At 48.9% G+C, this 16,865-nt stretch overlaps 1 protein-coding gene across 1 annotated transcript; it reads right to left on the bottom strand.

Annotated features, from left to right (window-relative positions):
* Positions 1-144: 144 nt before the first annotated feature.
* Positions 145-16,549, bottom strand: LOC142906893 (uncharacterized). The gene is made up of 4 exons (XM_076055614.1): positions 16,448-16,549; positions 14,514-14,576; positions 11,831-13,013; positions 145-3,054 (listed from the first exon to the last, which is right to left on the bottom strand). Exons 1-4 carry the CDS (start codon positions 16,462-16,464, stop codon positions 1,624-1,626), a joined length of 2,694 nt encoding a protein of 897 aa, XP_075911729.1. The 5' UTR covers positions 16,465-16,549; the 3' UTR covers positions 145-1,623.
* Between the last annotated feature and the right edge of the window lie 316 nt (positions 16,550-16,865).

Raw genomic sequence — 16,865 nt, 5'->3', positions numbered from 1 at the left:
GGTCTTCTCGCATGGGCAGCTCTGCGTCGCCTCATCTCGATCCCGCGATCCCAACCAGGTGAAAGTCCGCATCGAACCGAACCCCCGGCAAGGCCATCTACTTAACGACGAGAGGAAATTCACACGAAATAAGTCTTCCAGATGTAAAATGAGATAAGCTTTTAATGAATACAATTATCGAATTAAAAAATAATACAATTCAAAGTTGTTTCATTTTAAAACTTCAAAACAGAGCATCGGGAGCTTGCGTGGAGGTGTCGTTCGTGTGCAATTTTTTTCGTGACTTTCCTGGCCCAAGGCCGTAAATGGTTGTGAGGGGCGCGGTAGGCGGTCAGGCTTGCTTCAACCCTTGGTTGTGAACATCCACGCGTTAATCAGCAAGGGCCATTTCTAGTCCTAGTTCACCAACATATAAGACGTGATGCAAAATTCTAATGAGTGTTGTTGTGGAGAATGTATCTACTAGATGTGCTCTGCCATGTAACCAAATACAAATCTGTACCAAAAATGCATTTCAAATGTGCTCTTAAAATTACCTCCTTGCTATGAAGCAGATCAGCAGACACATCTTTCATTTATCAATCTCTCCACGAAACAAAGGAATGTTTTACACAAACTATAACTAGCACAGCCTTCTGGGAGTGCATTATTGATTCAGTGCAAGCCACCTGTGGACCCTTAATGGTGCACAGCATCTCAACAGCAGCCGGGCTGCTTCAACCGATAGTTTCGAACATCCAGTATACAAAATTATAATTCGTGTTGTAGAGAATGTATCTGCTCTACGTGTAACTGATTAATGATCTGAGTGTGCTCCATATTGCAAAGACAATGAGTTGCTCCAGAGGGAGAAGCTTCCTGAAAACGCAAAAATACCCTTTGACCTGTATCACAAGAATAATGAGTCTCACCTGAGTTATCTGTACAGGTTACTTCCAAAACACACACTTTGTCCTAACATCACTTATTCAATGTTTGACTCTTATAGACAAAATGTTACATGTACGGACATAATCAGACAAGCATTAATTCAAAATTATTGACAGGCATGTGAACAAAAATTAATTACTGCACTGAAATATACTGCATCAGGTTACATCGCATTTACAATAAGCTATTTAAAAAAAATACACAGTCTGCTTAATAGTATGTACAACATACTATTGCGCCATTCAAAACGAGTAGGCCATTGCATGCTGGCGTCTGGGTCAAAATTGAGCAAATTCTAAACATTACCTACAAACTCCACAACTGAGAAGCCACATCAACCATCGCCCCCTACTGACAGGCTCTTGTCCACATGCAGGCCGGTGCAGGGCCACACAGGGGCAGCTGCTACTTAGGGGTGCTCTTCCGAGTGTTTGAAACGAGATACGATACAAAACTTCGAATTGCCAGAGGCGATTAAGCAAGCACCATATAAATGGAATTATTAGAACCTTGTGAATGCTTGGGAGCTTATTGGCCCTCGCTCCTGGTTAGAGATCTACTAAACCCACAGGTCCACAAAGACTGGCCGCTCTTACCCTGCAGGTTGCACCTAGGAATTGAGTGTTCAACTTCATTCTTGTCATTGAAGGCCTGTGACAAAGGTGCATCTATTGGAGCGACATCGTCTCTGGCTTACACATCTACCGGGTCTCCATTTGACTTTGTATTGTCTAGGAAGTCCACCCACACCTCCACTTCCACAAACTGCTGGGAGTTGCCTCGCTCTGCCTCACAGTCAGAATTCTCCTCCTGCTTCACGTTGCCTCCATCGATGCGAAGGTCCGGTTTTGGAGTTGAATCTTCATCTTCACATTTTACCCTCACTTCTTCACTCTTCACCATCACTTCTTCACATTTCACCTTCACATCTTTATATTTCACCTCGATACCTTTAAAAGTGTCCAAGCTGGGAATTTCTTCTGCTTGTTTCATAAGGGATGGGCTCATTGCGGCACTTTGACTTTCACAAACTGATTTCAGACTCCTCTCCTTGTGGATCTTCTGATGCTTGCGAGTTCTCTGGTGCACATGAAGATTTGATGAATGTGTAAACGCCATCCCACACACACTGCACTTGAAGGGTTTCTTTCCCGTGTGTGTTCTCTGGTGTGTTACAAGAGCAGATGAACGTGCAAAAGCCTTCCCACACACACTGCACTTGAAGGGTTTCTCTCCCGTGTGTGTTCTCTGGTGTGCATGAAGATGTGTTGACTGTGAAAACGCCTTCCCACACACACTGCACTTGAAGGGTTTCTCTCCTGTATGTGTTCTCTGGTGTCGATGAAGAAGTGATGACTGTGCAAATGCCTTCCCACACACACTGCACTTGAAGGGTTTCTCTCCCGTGTGTGTTCTCTGGTGTACATGGAGATTTGTGGAAAGTGCAAACGCCTTCCCACACACACTGCACTTGAAGGGTTTCTCTCCCGTGTGTGTTCTCTGGTGTACATGAAGATTTGGGGAAAGTGCAAACGCCTTCCCACACACATTGCACCTGAACGGTTTCTCTCCCGTGTGTGTTCTCTGGTGTACATGAAGATTTGGGGAAAGTGCAAACGCCTTCCCACACACATTGCACCTGAAGGGTTTCTCTCCCGTGTGTGTTCTCTGGTGTCGCTGAAGAAGTGATGACTGTGCAAACGCCTTCCCACACACACTGCACTTGAAGGGTTTCTCTCCCTTGTGTGTTCTCTGGTGTTCTACAAGAATAGATGACTGTGCAAACGCCTTCCCACACACACTGCACTTGAAGGGTTTCTCTCCCATGTGAGTTCTCTGGTGTTTTTTAAGAGCAGATGAAAATGAAAACGCCTTCCCACACACATTGCACCTGAAGGGTTTCTCTCCAGTGTGTGTTCTCTGGTGTTCTACAAGAGTAGATGACTGTGCAAACGCCTTCCCACACACACTGCACTTGAAGCGTTTCTCTCCCGTGTGTGTTCTCTGGTGTACTTGAAGATGTGGTGACTGTGAAAACGCCTTCCCACACACACTGCACTTGAAGGGTTTCTCTTTCGTGTGTGTTCTCTGGTGTATTTGAAGATGTGGTGACCGTGCAAACGCCTTCCCACACACACTGCACTTGAAGGGATTCTCTCCTGTGTGTGTTCTCTGATGCCGTGTCAAATGTTCAGTACGATCCGTGCTGTATGCAAACCGGTCGCATTGATGCCTTTTTGCACCGAGCCGCGCCGAGTGCCTTTGCTCCATCAGACAAATTCTGCAGAGGAAGCGACAGCTGCAGACAGAAAAAAAGAATATCCACACCATCTACACGTCAGTATCGATGCACAGAGGAATGCATATATACAGTCACACGTGACTTACATGTCTATACTTATTCATATATTCATGATATAGTGAAAGTGTCCCAAATTCATCACACGGGCTGTTATGGCACACAATGAGAGGACAAATGGTCATATACGTGCCTCGAAGCCCTCAAATCTTCAAAATGAATGTTAACCCAAAACTCCGAGCACACAATTTCGGATGTCTGGCTTCAAAAGGAATATTTATGAAAGCTAAATTCAGCTGACATAGCTAAGGGTGTTGAAAATAATATTTGTGTTATGCAGACATGCATAAATTAATGTGTGCTGGGATAACCACTGTCACGCACTGGCATGGTTCACAGGTGGTGGTGTGTCGAGACCCACGCCTGGCCACGTTCACCTGCTCAGAATTAATGGTTCCTCATTCCATCAAGTAATTCATTGAGGATCAATCAACACAGCCGAGGCCGCGTGTCTCTCTCTCTCTCTCTCCCTGTGGTCGCGTGGATTTCCCTCCCGATCCCCGGGTTTCCCCTCCACATGTAGAGAGTGAACACCACCACGAGCCCAGAGTGAACACCGCCACGCGCCCAGAGTGAACACCGCCAAGCGTCTAGAGTGAACACTGCCACGCGTCTAGAGTGACCACCGCCACGCGTCTAGAGTGAACACCGCCACGCGTCCAGAGTGAACACTGCCACGCGTCTAGAGTGAACACCGCCACGTGCCCAGAGTGAACACCACCAAGCGTCTAGAGTGAACACCGCCACGCGTCTAGAGTGACCACCGCCACGCGTCTAGAGTGAACACCGCCACGCGTCCAGAGCGAACACTGCCACGTGTCTAGAGTGAACACCGCCACGCGCCCAGAGTGAACACCGCCGCGCGTCTAGAGTGAACACCGCCACGCGTCTAGAGTGAACACCACCACGCGCCCAGAGTGAACACCGCCACGCGCCCAGAGTGAACACCGCCGCGCATCCAGAGTGAACACCGCCACGCGTCTAGAGTGAACACCGCCATGCGTCTAGAGTGAACACCAACACGCGTCTAGAGTGAACACCGCCACGCTGTTGACGAGCCTCACCTTGTGTTGTGGGCAGGTCGCTTCTGAAAACAAAAGCGGTACAGCAGCTCAAGCGGGCTTGGCCTGGTAAAAAAGAATGAAATAAAAACTGCGTGAATATTTAAAAGTAAGACAAAGTGACAAAGAGGCGAGCCGTGTGAAGACAAATTAAACTTAAGCGAGAGAATTAAAGCAAACGCGATCAGGCGAGGGCAGGAGGCAAGGCCCCACGTGCCTAGGCCCCGCGCTGTAAAGTGGACATCGCTTCCATGCTCGCTGCTACTCAATTGACATCCCTACGAGAGAGAGAGGGAGGCTCTACCTCGGTAAACAACAACCACCACCACCACAACCACCACAACCACCACCGCCACAACCACCACCACAACAACCACCATCACAACAACCACCACCAGAACAACCACCACAACAGCCACCACCACAACCACCACCAAATCCACCACCACCAAAACCACACCACAACCACCACAACAACCACCACAACAACCACCACAACAACCACCACCATAACAACCACAACAACCACCACCACAACAACCACAACAACCACCACAACAACCACCACCACAACAACCACCACCACAACCACCACAACAACAACCACAACGACCACCACAACAACCACCACCACAACCACAACAACCACCACCGCAACAACTACCACAACAACCACCACAACCACCACAACAACCACAACCACCACCACAACAACCACCACCACAACAACCACCACAACAACCACCACCACAACAACAACCACAACCACCACAACCACAACCACCACCGCCAAAACCACAACCACCACCACCAAAACCACAACCACCACCACAATAACCACAACAACCACCACAATAACCACCACAATAACCACAACAACCACAACAACCACCACCACAACAACCACAACCACCACAACCACCACAATAACAACCACCACAACAACCACCATCACAACAACCACCACCACAACCACCACAATAACCACAACAACCACCACCACAACAACCACCACCACAACAACCACCACCACAACAACCACTACAACCACCACCAAAACCACAACCACTACAACCACCACCAAAACCACAACCACCACCACAACCACCACCACAACCACCACAACAACCACCACCACAACAACCACCACAATAACCACAACAACCACCACCAGAACCACCACCACAACAACCAGCACCACAACAACCACAACCACCACCACAACAACCACCACCACCAAAACCACAACAACCACCACAACAACCACCACCACAATAACCACAACAACCACCACAATAACCACCACCACAACCACCACCACCACAACAACCACCACCACAACCACCACCACCACCACAACAAACACCACAACAAACACCACAACAACCACCACAAACACCACCACAGCCACCACCACAACAACCACAACCACCACAATAACCACCACAACAACCACCATCACAACAACCACCACCACAATAACCACAACAACCACCACCACAACAACCACCGCCACAACAACCACCACCACAACAACCACTACAACGACCAGCAAAACCACAACAACCACCACCACAACCACCACCACCACATCCACCACAACAACCACCACCACAACAACCATCACAACCACCACCACAACAACCACCACCACAACAACCACCACAACAAGTAAAACAAAGTGACAACGTGGCGAGCCGAGTGAAGACAAATTAACCTTAAGCGAGAGAATTGAAGCAAACGCGATCAGGCGAGGGCAGGAGGCAAGGCCCCGCGTGGCTAGGCCCCGCGCTGTAAAGTTTCAACCTGGACATCGCTTCCATGCTCGCTGCTACTCAATTGACATCCCTACGAGAGAGAGGGAGGCTCTACCTCGGTAAACAACAACCACCACCACAACCACCACCGCCACAACCACCACCACAACAACCACCACCACCAGAACAACCATCACAACCACCACCAGAACAACCACCACAACAGCCACCACCACAACCACCACCAAAACCACCACCACCAAAACCACACCACAACCACCACAACAACCACAACCACCACCATAACAACCACCACACGAACCACAACCACCACAACAACCACCACCACAACAACCACAACAACCACCACCACAACCACAACAACCACCACAACGACCACAACCACCACCACAACCACCACCACAACCACAACAACCACCACCGCAACAACCACCACAACAACCACCACAACAACCACCACAACCACCACCACAACCACCACATCCACCACAACAACCACCACAACAAGTAAAACAAAGTGACAAAGTGGCGAGCTGAGTGAAGACAAATTAAACTTAAGCGAGAGAATTGAAGCAAACGCGATCAGGCGAGGGCAGGAGGCAAGGCCCCGCGTGGCTAGGCCCCGCGCTGTAAAGTTTCAACCTGGACATCGCTTCCATGCTCGCTGCTACTCAATTGACATCCCTACGAGAGAGAGCGAGGCTCTACCTCGGTAAACAACAACCACCACCACCACAACAACCACCACAACAACCACGATGAGAATTTCTCACCTCGACTTTCAGTGCACAGCGGAGCAGCAGCTTCCTGTTACTTCGTGACGTCACGCGGCAGCAGGAGTTGACATGACGTCACTTGCAGGGTACAAAACACTTCCCTCCCACAAAGAGCGGCTCTGTAACTTGAATAAATTATGTTAATGAGCCTGGCCCATACGTGGAGGGATGGGCGTAGGTGCCGAACTCGTCGCAATAATCTCGCGACGGCACTCATGAATATATTATGTTAATGAACCGCCAGTCACCGGCAGTAGCTTTGCCCAAATACGGATTCTACTTGAACAGATAACAGAAGTGACCCAGGCAGAGGTGACATGACGTCACTAGAGAGGTACACCTCCCCCTGGCGTTTCACGCTGATGAGGTAATGCTGAGTGGGGACGTCACAGAGCGGCGTTGGAGTTTAAGTTGATTTAGATTCATTTTCCATTGCTCCCTCCCTTGATCAAAGACCCCTTGGGTGTGTGAGCTGAGCAACAACTGTGTGTGTGTGCGTGTACACTGTGTGTGTAAACTGTGTGTGTACAGTGTATATGTACACTGTGTGTGTACACTGTGTGTGTGTGTACACGGTGTGTGTGTATACTGTGTGTGTGTGTGTACAGTGTGTGTGTGTACACGGTGTGTTTGTGTACACTGTGTGCGTGTACACTGTGTGTGTGTACACTGTGTGTGTGTACACGGTGTGTTTCTGTACACTGTGTGTGTGTGTACACAGTGTGTATGTGTACAGTGTATATATACACTGTGTATATATACGCTGTGTGTATATACACTGTGTGTGTGTGTGTGTTCACTGTGTGTGTGTGTACACTGTGTGTGTGTGTGTGTACACTGTGTGTACACTGATGTGTACACTGTGTGTACACTGTGTGTGTGTCACTGTCAGTATAACACGTAGGCTTTCGCGACCAATATTATTCATAATATAGGTTTTTGGGTTAGATCGCGTTATTTATAAATGTGTCGTAACCCTCCACCACCCGACACGGCTAATCAGCAAAAAAGTGTCACGTTGACAAAAGACAATTAGTTCACTACTTTAGCCCACCGGTGTGTTGAAGAGTGAATCCACAACATTTACAGTTTGAATACGCCGTTTCGCTGGTAATTACGGTTTTTAAAATTTTATTCAGTATCTCAGCGGAGACAACAAAAACAAAACAAAGCAAAGACCGAGGGGCCGCCCCCGTTCAGCTCCAGGTCACGAAGTTGACTAGCCGTTCAAGCTCTTGCTGTTTGTAAGCACACCTTGGTGCTTTGCTATTTCGCTACGCTAGCGTGCATGTGACCTAACACTCTTTTTTTTCAAGGAGCATCTTCGCGAACAGGGCAATAACCTGATCAAGCAGGTGAAGGGCAAAAACCTCAAGGAGCGGGTTAAGACCGTCTGAGGGCTTCCTGCAGAAGCTTCGGCTCCTTGATAACGGAGAGCGTTTCTGAGCAAACCAGGCAGCAGCAGATTTAGGCAGACCCAAGGAGCAGCATCTCAGGCAGGCCCAGGGAGCAGCAGCTCAGGCAGGCCCAGGGAGCAGCAGCTCAAGTAAACCCAGAGAGCAGCAGCTCAAGTAGAGCCAGGGAGCAGCAGCTCTGGAAGACCCATGGAGCAACTTAGGCAGCTGCAGGGAGCAGCAGCACAGACAGACCCGTGGAGCAGTAACTTTGGCAGGCCACGAAAGCAGCAGCTCAGGTAGACCCAGGGAGCAGCTCAGGCAGCCACGGGGAGCAGCAGCTCAGGCAGACCCAGGGAGCAGCTCAGGCAGGCCCAGGGAGCAGCTCAGGCAGGCCCAGGAAGCAGCAGCTCAGGCAGCCACGGGGAGCAGCAGCTCAAGTAGACCCAGGGAGCAGCAGCTCAGGTGGACGCAGGGAGCAGCAGCTCAGGCAGACCCGGGGAGCAGCAGCTCAAACATATACTGCGTTATGGGATTTCTATTCACATGAATGACGCTCTGCTACCCACGGATCCCTTAGCCCGGCGTTAAGGGAAGACTGGACGACCCGTCACAGCCAGGGTACGGGAGCTCACCTCTGGTGCGCTACAACCCGGCTCTGGCGAGAGCTCGGGGAGGGTCCCAGGGTGTCCGAGCCACCTCGGTCCGCTACAACCCGGCTCTAACAAGAGCCTCGGTTGAGGGTCCCCGGGTGCTGGTCCAGTCTTCAGGTCTTCGGATGTGTTCAGGCTTGAGTTGGTGAACACTGCCCGGCCCGTCCAGAGGGCCGGACTTTTATCCCCAGGTCGGGCTCACCCCTCCCCTCCTGACCCCCCCCCCTCCCAAAACCTTCTGGAAGGTCTTATCTTAATGGGCCTTAGGGACGGGTGGGGGGTCAGGGGTGTTAGTCTCCGGTCACGGGGGGGGGGGGGGCCCGAGGTTTACTTTGGTCGACCCCTACGCACCTCACTCTTTCTCTCTCGGCTGCCCCCTGTTATGGCGCTTACGCACAACTTCGTGACTAACGCTGCACGTTCCGTCGTTTTCGTGCAGGGGGCGCTGCAAACCTACACGCCCCCTGCATGAACGACGGAGGCGCAGGGACAGACGTTCGATCGCGTTGGAATCGATCTGCAGACGGCGGTCTTCTCGCACGGACAGCTCTGTGTCGCCTCATCTCGATCCCGCGATCCCAACCAGGTGAAAGTCCGCATCGAACCGAACCCCCGGCAAGGCCATCTACTTAACGACGAGAGAAAATTCATACCAAATGTCGTTTTCAAATAAGTCTTCCAGAAGTAAAATGAGATAAGCTTTTAATGAAGAAATACAATTATCGAATTCAAAACAATCAAATTAAAACTGTTTCATTTTAAAACTTCAAAACAGAGCATCGGGAGCTTGCGTGGAGGCGTCGTTCGTGTGCAATTTTTTTCGTGACTTTCCTGGCCCTAGGCTGTAAATGGTTGAGGGGCACCGCAGGCGGTCAGGCTTGCTTCAACCCTTGGTTGTGAACATCCAGACGTTAATCAGCAAGGACCATTTCTTGTCCTAGTTCACCAACATATAACATGTCATGCAAAATTCTCATGAGTGTTGTTGTGGAGAATGTATCTACTAGATGTGCGCTGCCTTGTAACCGAATACAAATCTGTACCAAAAATGCATTTCAAATGTAGTCTCTTAAATTACTTCCTTGGTATGACGCAGATCAGCAGACACGACATCTTTCATTTATCGATCTCTCCACAAAACAAAGGAATGTTTTACACAAACTATAACTAGCACAGCCTTATGGGAGTGCATTATTGAGTCAGTGCAAGCCACCTGTGGACCCTTATTGGTGTACAGCGTCTCAAGAGCAGCCGGGCTGCTTCAACCGATAGTTATGGACATCCAGACGTTAACAAGCAAGGACCATTTCTCGTCCTTATTCGACAAAATCTACGTCAACACGTAAAACAAAATTATAATTAGTGTTATAGAGAATGTTTCTCCTCTACGTGTAACTTTTGAGTCGTATGCCTTGTAGCTGATGAATGATCCGAGTGTGCTCCCTATTTCAAAGACAATGAGTTGCTCCAGAGGGAGATGCTTCCTGAAAACACAAAAAAAACCCTTTGCCCTGTATCACAAGAACAATGAGTCTCACCTGAGTTACCTGTACAGGTTACTTCCAAAAAACACTTTGTCCTAACATCACTTGTTCAATGTTTGACCCTTATAGACAAAATCAGACAAGTATTCATTCTAAATTATTGAGTAATTTTAACAAAATTTTATTACTGCACTGAAATATGCTGCATCAGGTTACATCGTATTTTTAAAAATACACACCGTCTGCTTAACAGTGTATGTACAACATACTCTTGCGCCATTCAAAACGAGTAGGCCATTGCATGCTGGCGTCTGGGTCAAAATGTATCAAATTCTAAACATTACCTACAAACTCCACAAATAAGATGCCACATCAACCATCGCCCCCTACTGACAGGCTCTTGTCCACATGCAGGCCGGTGCAGGGCCACCACCTTGTGCCACACAGGAGCAGCTGCTACTTGGGGGTGCTCTTCGAGTGTTTGAAACGAGATACGACACAAAACTCCGAATTGCCAGCGTCGATTAAGCAAGCACGATATAAATGGAATTATTATAACCTAGTGAATGCTTGGGAGATTATTGGCTCTCGCTCCTAGTTAGAGATCTACCCAACCCACAGGTCCACAAAGACTGGCCGCTCTTACCCTGCAGGTTGCACCTAGGAAATGAGCGTTCAACTTCACATTCTTGTCATTAAAGGCCTGTGACAAAGGTGCATCTATTGGAGCGACATCGTCTCAAGCTTACACATCTAACGGGTCTCCATTTGACTTTGTATTGTTTTGGAGGAAGTCCACCCACACCTCCACTTCCACAAACTGCTGGGAGTTGCCTCGCTCTGCCTCACAGTCAGAACTCTCCTCCTGCTTCACGTTGCCTCCATCGATGCAAAGGTCCGGTTTTGGAGTTGAATCTTCATCTTCACATTTTACCCTCATTTCACCATCACCTCTTCATATTTCACCTCGATATCTTTAAAAGTGTCCAAGCTGGGATTTTCTTCCAGTTCTTGTTTCATGAGGGATGGGCTCATTGCGGCACCTTGACTTTCACAAGCTGATTTCAGACTCCACTCCTTGTGGATCTTCCGATGCTTGTGTGTTCTCTGGTGTCTTTGAAGATTTGATGAAAGTGCAAACGCCTTCCCACACACACTGCACTTGAAGGGTTTCTCTCCTATGTGAGTTCTCTGGTGTGTTACAAGAGTAGATGATTGTGCAAACGCCTTCCCACACACATTGCACTTGAAGGGTTTATCTCCCGTGTGTGTTCTCTGGTGTTTTACAAGACCAGATGAATGTGCAAGCGCCTTCCCACACACACTGTCCTTGAAGGGTTTCTCTCCTGTGTGAGTGCTCTGGTGTATTACAAGAGTAGTTGAACGTGGAAACGCCTTCCCACACACACTGCACTTGAAGGGTTTCTCTCCTGTGTGAGTTCTCTGGTGTATTACAAGAGTAGCTGATTGTGCAAACGCCTTTCCACACACATTGCACTTGAAGGGTTTATCTCCCGTGTGTGTTCTCTGGTGTTTTACAAGACCAGATGAATGTGCAATCGCCTTCCCAAACACACTGCACTTGAAGGGTTTCTCTCCTGTGTGAGTCCTCTGGTGTGTTACAAGAGTAGTTGAACGTGCAAACGCCTTCCCACACACACTGCACTTGAAGGGTTTATCTCCCGTGTGTGTTCTCTGGTGTTTTACAAGAGCAGATGAATCTGAAAACGCCGTCCCACACACACTGCACTTAAAGGCTTTCTCTCCCGTGTATGTTCTCTGGTGTTTTACAAGACCAGATGAATGTGCAAGCGCCTTCCCACACACACTGCACTTGAAGGGTTTCTCTCCTGTGTGAGTCCTCTGGTGTGTTACAAGAGTAGTTGAACGTGCAAACGCCTTCCCACACACACTGCACTTGAAGGGTTTATCTCCCGTGTGTGTTCTCTGGTGTATTACAAGAGCAGATGAATCTGAAAACGCCGTCCCACACACACTGCACTTGAAGGCTTTCTCTCCCGTGTGTGTTCTCTGGTGTTTTACAAGAACAGATGAATGTGCAAACGCCTTCCCACACACACTGCACTTGAAGGGTTTCTCTCCTGTGTGAGTGCTCTGGTGTGTTACAAGAACAGATGAATGTGCAAACGCCTTCCCACACACACTGCACTTGAAGGGTTTCTCTCCTGTGTGTGTTCTCTGGTGTATATGAAGATGCGTTAACTGTGCAAACGCCTTCCCACACACATTGCACTTGAAGGGTTTATCTCCCGTGTGTGTTCTCTGGTGTTTTACAAGAGCAGATGAATGTGCAAGCGCCTTCCCACACACACTGCACTTGAAGGGTTTCTCTCCCGTGTGTGTTCTCTGGTGTTTTACAAGAGTAGATGAATGTGCAAACGACTTCCCACACACACTGCACTTGAAGGGTTTCTCTCCTGTGTGAGTTCTCTGGTGCCGTGTCAAATGGTCAGGACGATCTGTGCTGTATGCACACCGAGCGCATTGTTGCCTTTTTCCACCGAGCCGCGCCGAGTGCCTTTGCCCCATCAGACAAATTCTGCAGAGGAAGCGACAGCTGCAGACAGAAAAAAGAATATCCCCACCATCTACACGTCAGTATCGATGCACAGAGGAATGCATATATAGTCACACGTGACTTACATGTCTATACTTATTCATATATTCATGATATAGTGAAAAAGTGTCCCAAATTCATCACACGGGCTGTTATGGCACACAATGAGAGGGAAAATGGTTATAAACGTACCTAGAAGCCCTAGTATCTTCAAAATGAATGTTAACCCAGAACTCCTAGCACACAATTTCGGCTGTCTGGCATCAAAAGGAATATTTATGAAAGCTAAATTCAGCTGACATACCAAAGGATGTTGAAAATAATACTATTTGTGTTATGCAGAAATGCATAAATGAATGTTAAATCGCAACTTAGAGGTGTGAACCCAGGCACAGATGTCCTTGAATGCTGGGATGAACAGTTCCGACTTCTGCTGCACGTGTGCTGTGATAACTTCCTGACTCCATTCTTACAAAAAGTTCCAGAGGAAAACAAAAATAAACTACTATTTTGATATAACCTCAGTGCTCAATAGAGTTAATAGACTTTACTGCAAATACAAACTTGACCCTGTCACACACTCAGAGGTAGAGCCAGGATTTTCAGGTAGGGCAGGCAAGCCCTCCAGCAATGAAAAATGATAAGAGTTGTTAGTAAGTAAGGAGTTGTCAGTAAGTAAGGAGATGTTAGTAAGGACTTGTCCTATGCTTTTTATTCGACGCCTGTGATCGGCATCGCGTTCGCTGAAGGTGTTTGCCATCAGGGAAGTCGTGTACTGAATACACAACTGCACACAATTGTGAATTTGTGTCTGTTTGAAATGTTCAGCAAACTTCCCAACATGCTACAAACTTGAAATTTGTAATGTGCACAAAGTATTAAAATATAATTTTGTATTTTGGGGGGGTGGGGGAAATTACCATGGAGTGTGTGGCGTCAACCCGCAACACAGATAAGGGAATATGAAATTTATCCAAGACAAGAATCCAAGTCCCGGGCGAAGCCGTGTAGTGAAGCTAGTTACTAATAAACCCCAATGATCCCATCGAAATTAGGGATTTCGATCGGACCGTTGGGGGGGCACGTGCCACCACACCCCCACTGGCACCACCACTATCACGCACTGGCATGGTGCACAGGTGGTGGTGTGTCCAGACCCACGCCTGGCCACCTTCACCTGCTCAGAATTCATGGTTCCTCACTCCACCAAGTAGAGTGAACACCGCCACGCGTCTAGAGTGAACACCGCCACGTGTCCAGAGTGAACACCGCCACGTGTCCAGAGTGAACAACGCCAAGTGACTAGAGTGAACACCGCCACACGTCTAGAGTGAACACCGCCGCGTGTCTAGAGTGAACACCGTCACGCGTCTAGAGTGAACACCACCACGCGTCTAGAGTGAACACCGCCACGAGTCTAGAATGAACACCGCCACGCGCCCAGTGTGAACACCACCGCGCGTCTAGAGTGAACACCACCACGCTGTTGACGAGCCTCACCTTGTGATGTGGGCAGGCCGCTTCTGAAAACAAAAGTGGTACAGCAGCTCAAGCGGGCTTGGCCTGGTAAAAAAGAATGAAATAAAAACTGCGTGAATATTTAAAAGTAAAACAAAGTGACAAAGTGGCGAGCCGTGTGAAGACAAATTAAACTTAAGTGAGAGAAATGAAGTAAACGCAATCAGGCGAGGGCAGGAGGCAAGGCCCGCGTGGCTAGGCCCCGCGCTGTAAAGTTTCACCTGGACATCGCTTCCATGCTCGCTGCTACTCAATTGACATTCCTACGAGAGAGAGCGAGGCTCTACCTCGGTAAACAACAACCACAACCACCACCACCACAACCACCACCACCACTACAACCACCAACACAACAACCACCGCAACAACCACCACCACAACAACCACCACCACAACCACCATAACCACCACAACAAACACCACCACAACAACCACCACCACAACCACCACAACAACCACTACCACAACCACCACAACAACCACCACCACAACCACCACCACTACAACCACCACAACAACCACCACCACAACCACCGCAACAACCACCACCACAACAACCACTGCAACAACCACCACCACAACAACCACTACAACCACCACCACAGCAACCACCACAACCACAACAACCACTACCACAACCACCACAACAACCACCACCGCAACAACAACCACTACAACAACCACCACTACAACAACCACCACCATAACTACCACCACAACCACCACAACAACCACCACAACAACAACCTCCACAACAACCACCACACCAACCACAACCACCCCCACAAGCACCACCACAACAACGACCACCACAACAACCACAACCACCACAACAACCACCACCACAACAACCACCACAACAACCACCACAACAACCACCACCACAACCACCACAACAACCACCACCACCAAAACCACAACCACCACCACCACAACAACCACCACCACAATAACCACAACAACCACCACAATAACCACCACAATAACCACAACAACCACAACAACCACAACCACCACCAAAACAACCACCACAACAACCACCACAACAACCACAACAACCACCACAACCACCACCACAATAACAACCACCACAACAACCACCATCACAACAACCACCACCACAACCACCACAATAACCACAACAACCACCACCACAACAACCACCACCACAACAACCACCACCACAACAACCACTACAACCACCACCAAAACCACTACAACCACCACCAAAACCACAACAACCACCACCACAACCACCACAACAACCACCACCACAACCGCCACAACAACCACCACAACAACCACAACCACCACCACAACAACCACCACCACAATAACCACAACAACCACCACCAGAACCACCACCACCACCACAATAACCACAACCACCACCACAACAACCACCACCGCCAAAACCACAACAACCACAACAACCACCACCACAATAACCACAACAACCACCACAATAACCACCACCACAACCACCACCACAACAACCACCACCACAACCACCACCACAACCACCACCACAACAAACACCACAACAACCACCACAAACACCACCACAACCACCACCACAACAACCACAACAATAACAACTACCACAACAACCACCATCACAACAACCACCACAATAACCACAACAACCACCACCACCACAACAACCACTACCACCACCACAACAACCACCACCACAACAACCACCACAACAACCACTACAACCACCAGCAAAACCACAACAACCACCACCACAACCACCACCACCACATCCACCACAACAAGTAAAACAAAGTGACAACGTGGCGAGCCGAGTGAAGACAAATTAAACTTAAGCGAGAGAATTGAAGCAAACGCGATCAGGCGAGGGCAGGAGGCAAGGCCCCGCGTGGCTAGGCCCTGTGCTGTAAAGTTCCAACCTGGACATCGCTTCCATGCTCGCTGCTGCTCAATTGACATCCCTACGAGAGAGAGAGAGGCTCTACCTCGGTAAACAACAACCACAACAACCACCACAACCACATCCGCGATGAGAATTTCTCACCTCGGATTTCAGTGCACGGCGGAGCAGCAGCTTCCTGTTACTTCGTGACGTCACGCGGCAGCAGTAGGTGACATGACGTCACTTGCGGGGTACAAAACACTCCCCTCCCACAATGAGCGGCTCTGTAACTTGAATAAATTATGTTAATGAGCCTGGCTCATACGTGGAGGGATGGGCGTGGGTGCCGAACTCGTCGCAATAAACTCGCAACGGTTTTCATGAATATATTATGTTAATGAGCCGCCAGTCACCGGCAGTAGCTTTGCCCAAATAAGGATTCTAATTGAACAGAT

Source organism: Petromyzon marinus, chromosome 71 (assembly GCF_048934315.1).
Source record: "Petromyzon marinus isolate PM22_M1 ecotype Great Lakes invasive population chromosome 71, UKy_Petmar_22M1.pri1.0, whole genome shotgun sequence".
NCBI lineage: Eukaryota > Metazoa > Chordata > Hyperoartia > Petromyzontiformes > Petromyzontidae > Petromyzon > Petromyzon marinus.
Note: the sequence above shows the minus strand (reverse complement) of the source record. Positions and strands in the feature narration are given on the sequence as shown.

Coding starts and splice junctions, on each gene's coding strand:
- LOC142906893 (XM_076055614.1), bottom strand. Junction 13,014..14,513: donor CGGCCTGCCCACATCACAAG/GTGAGGCTCGTC, acceptor TTCTGTCTGCAG/CTGTCGCTTCCTCTGCAGAA. Junction 3,055..11,830: donor AGTGCAGTGTGTGTGGGAAG/GCGTTTCCACGT, acceptor GTGTGTGGGAAG/GCGTTTGCACGGTCACCACA.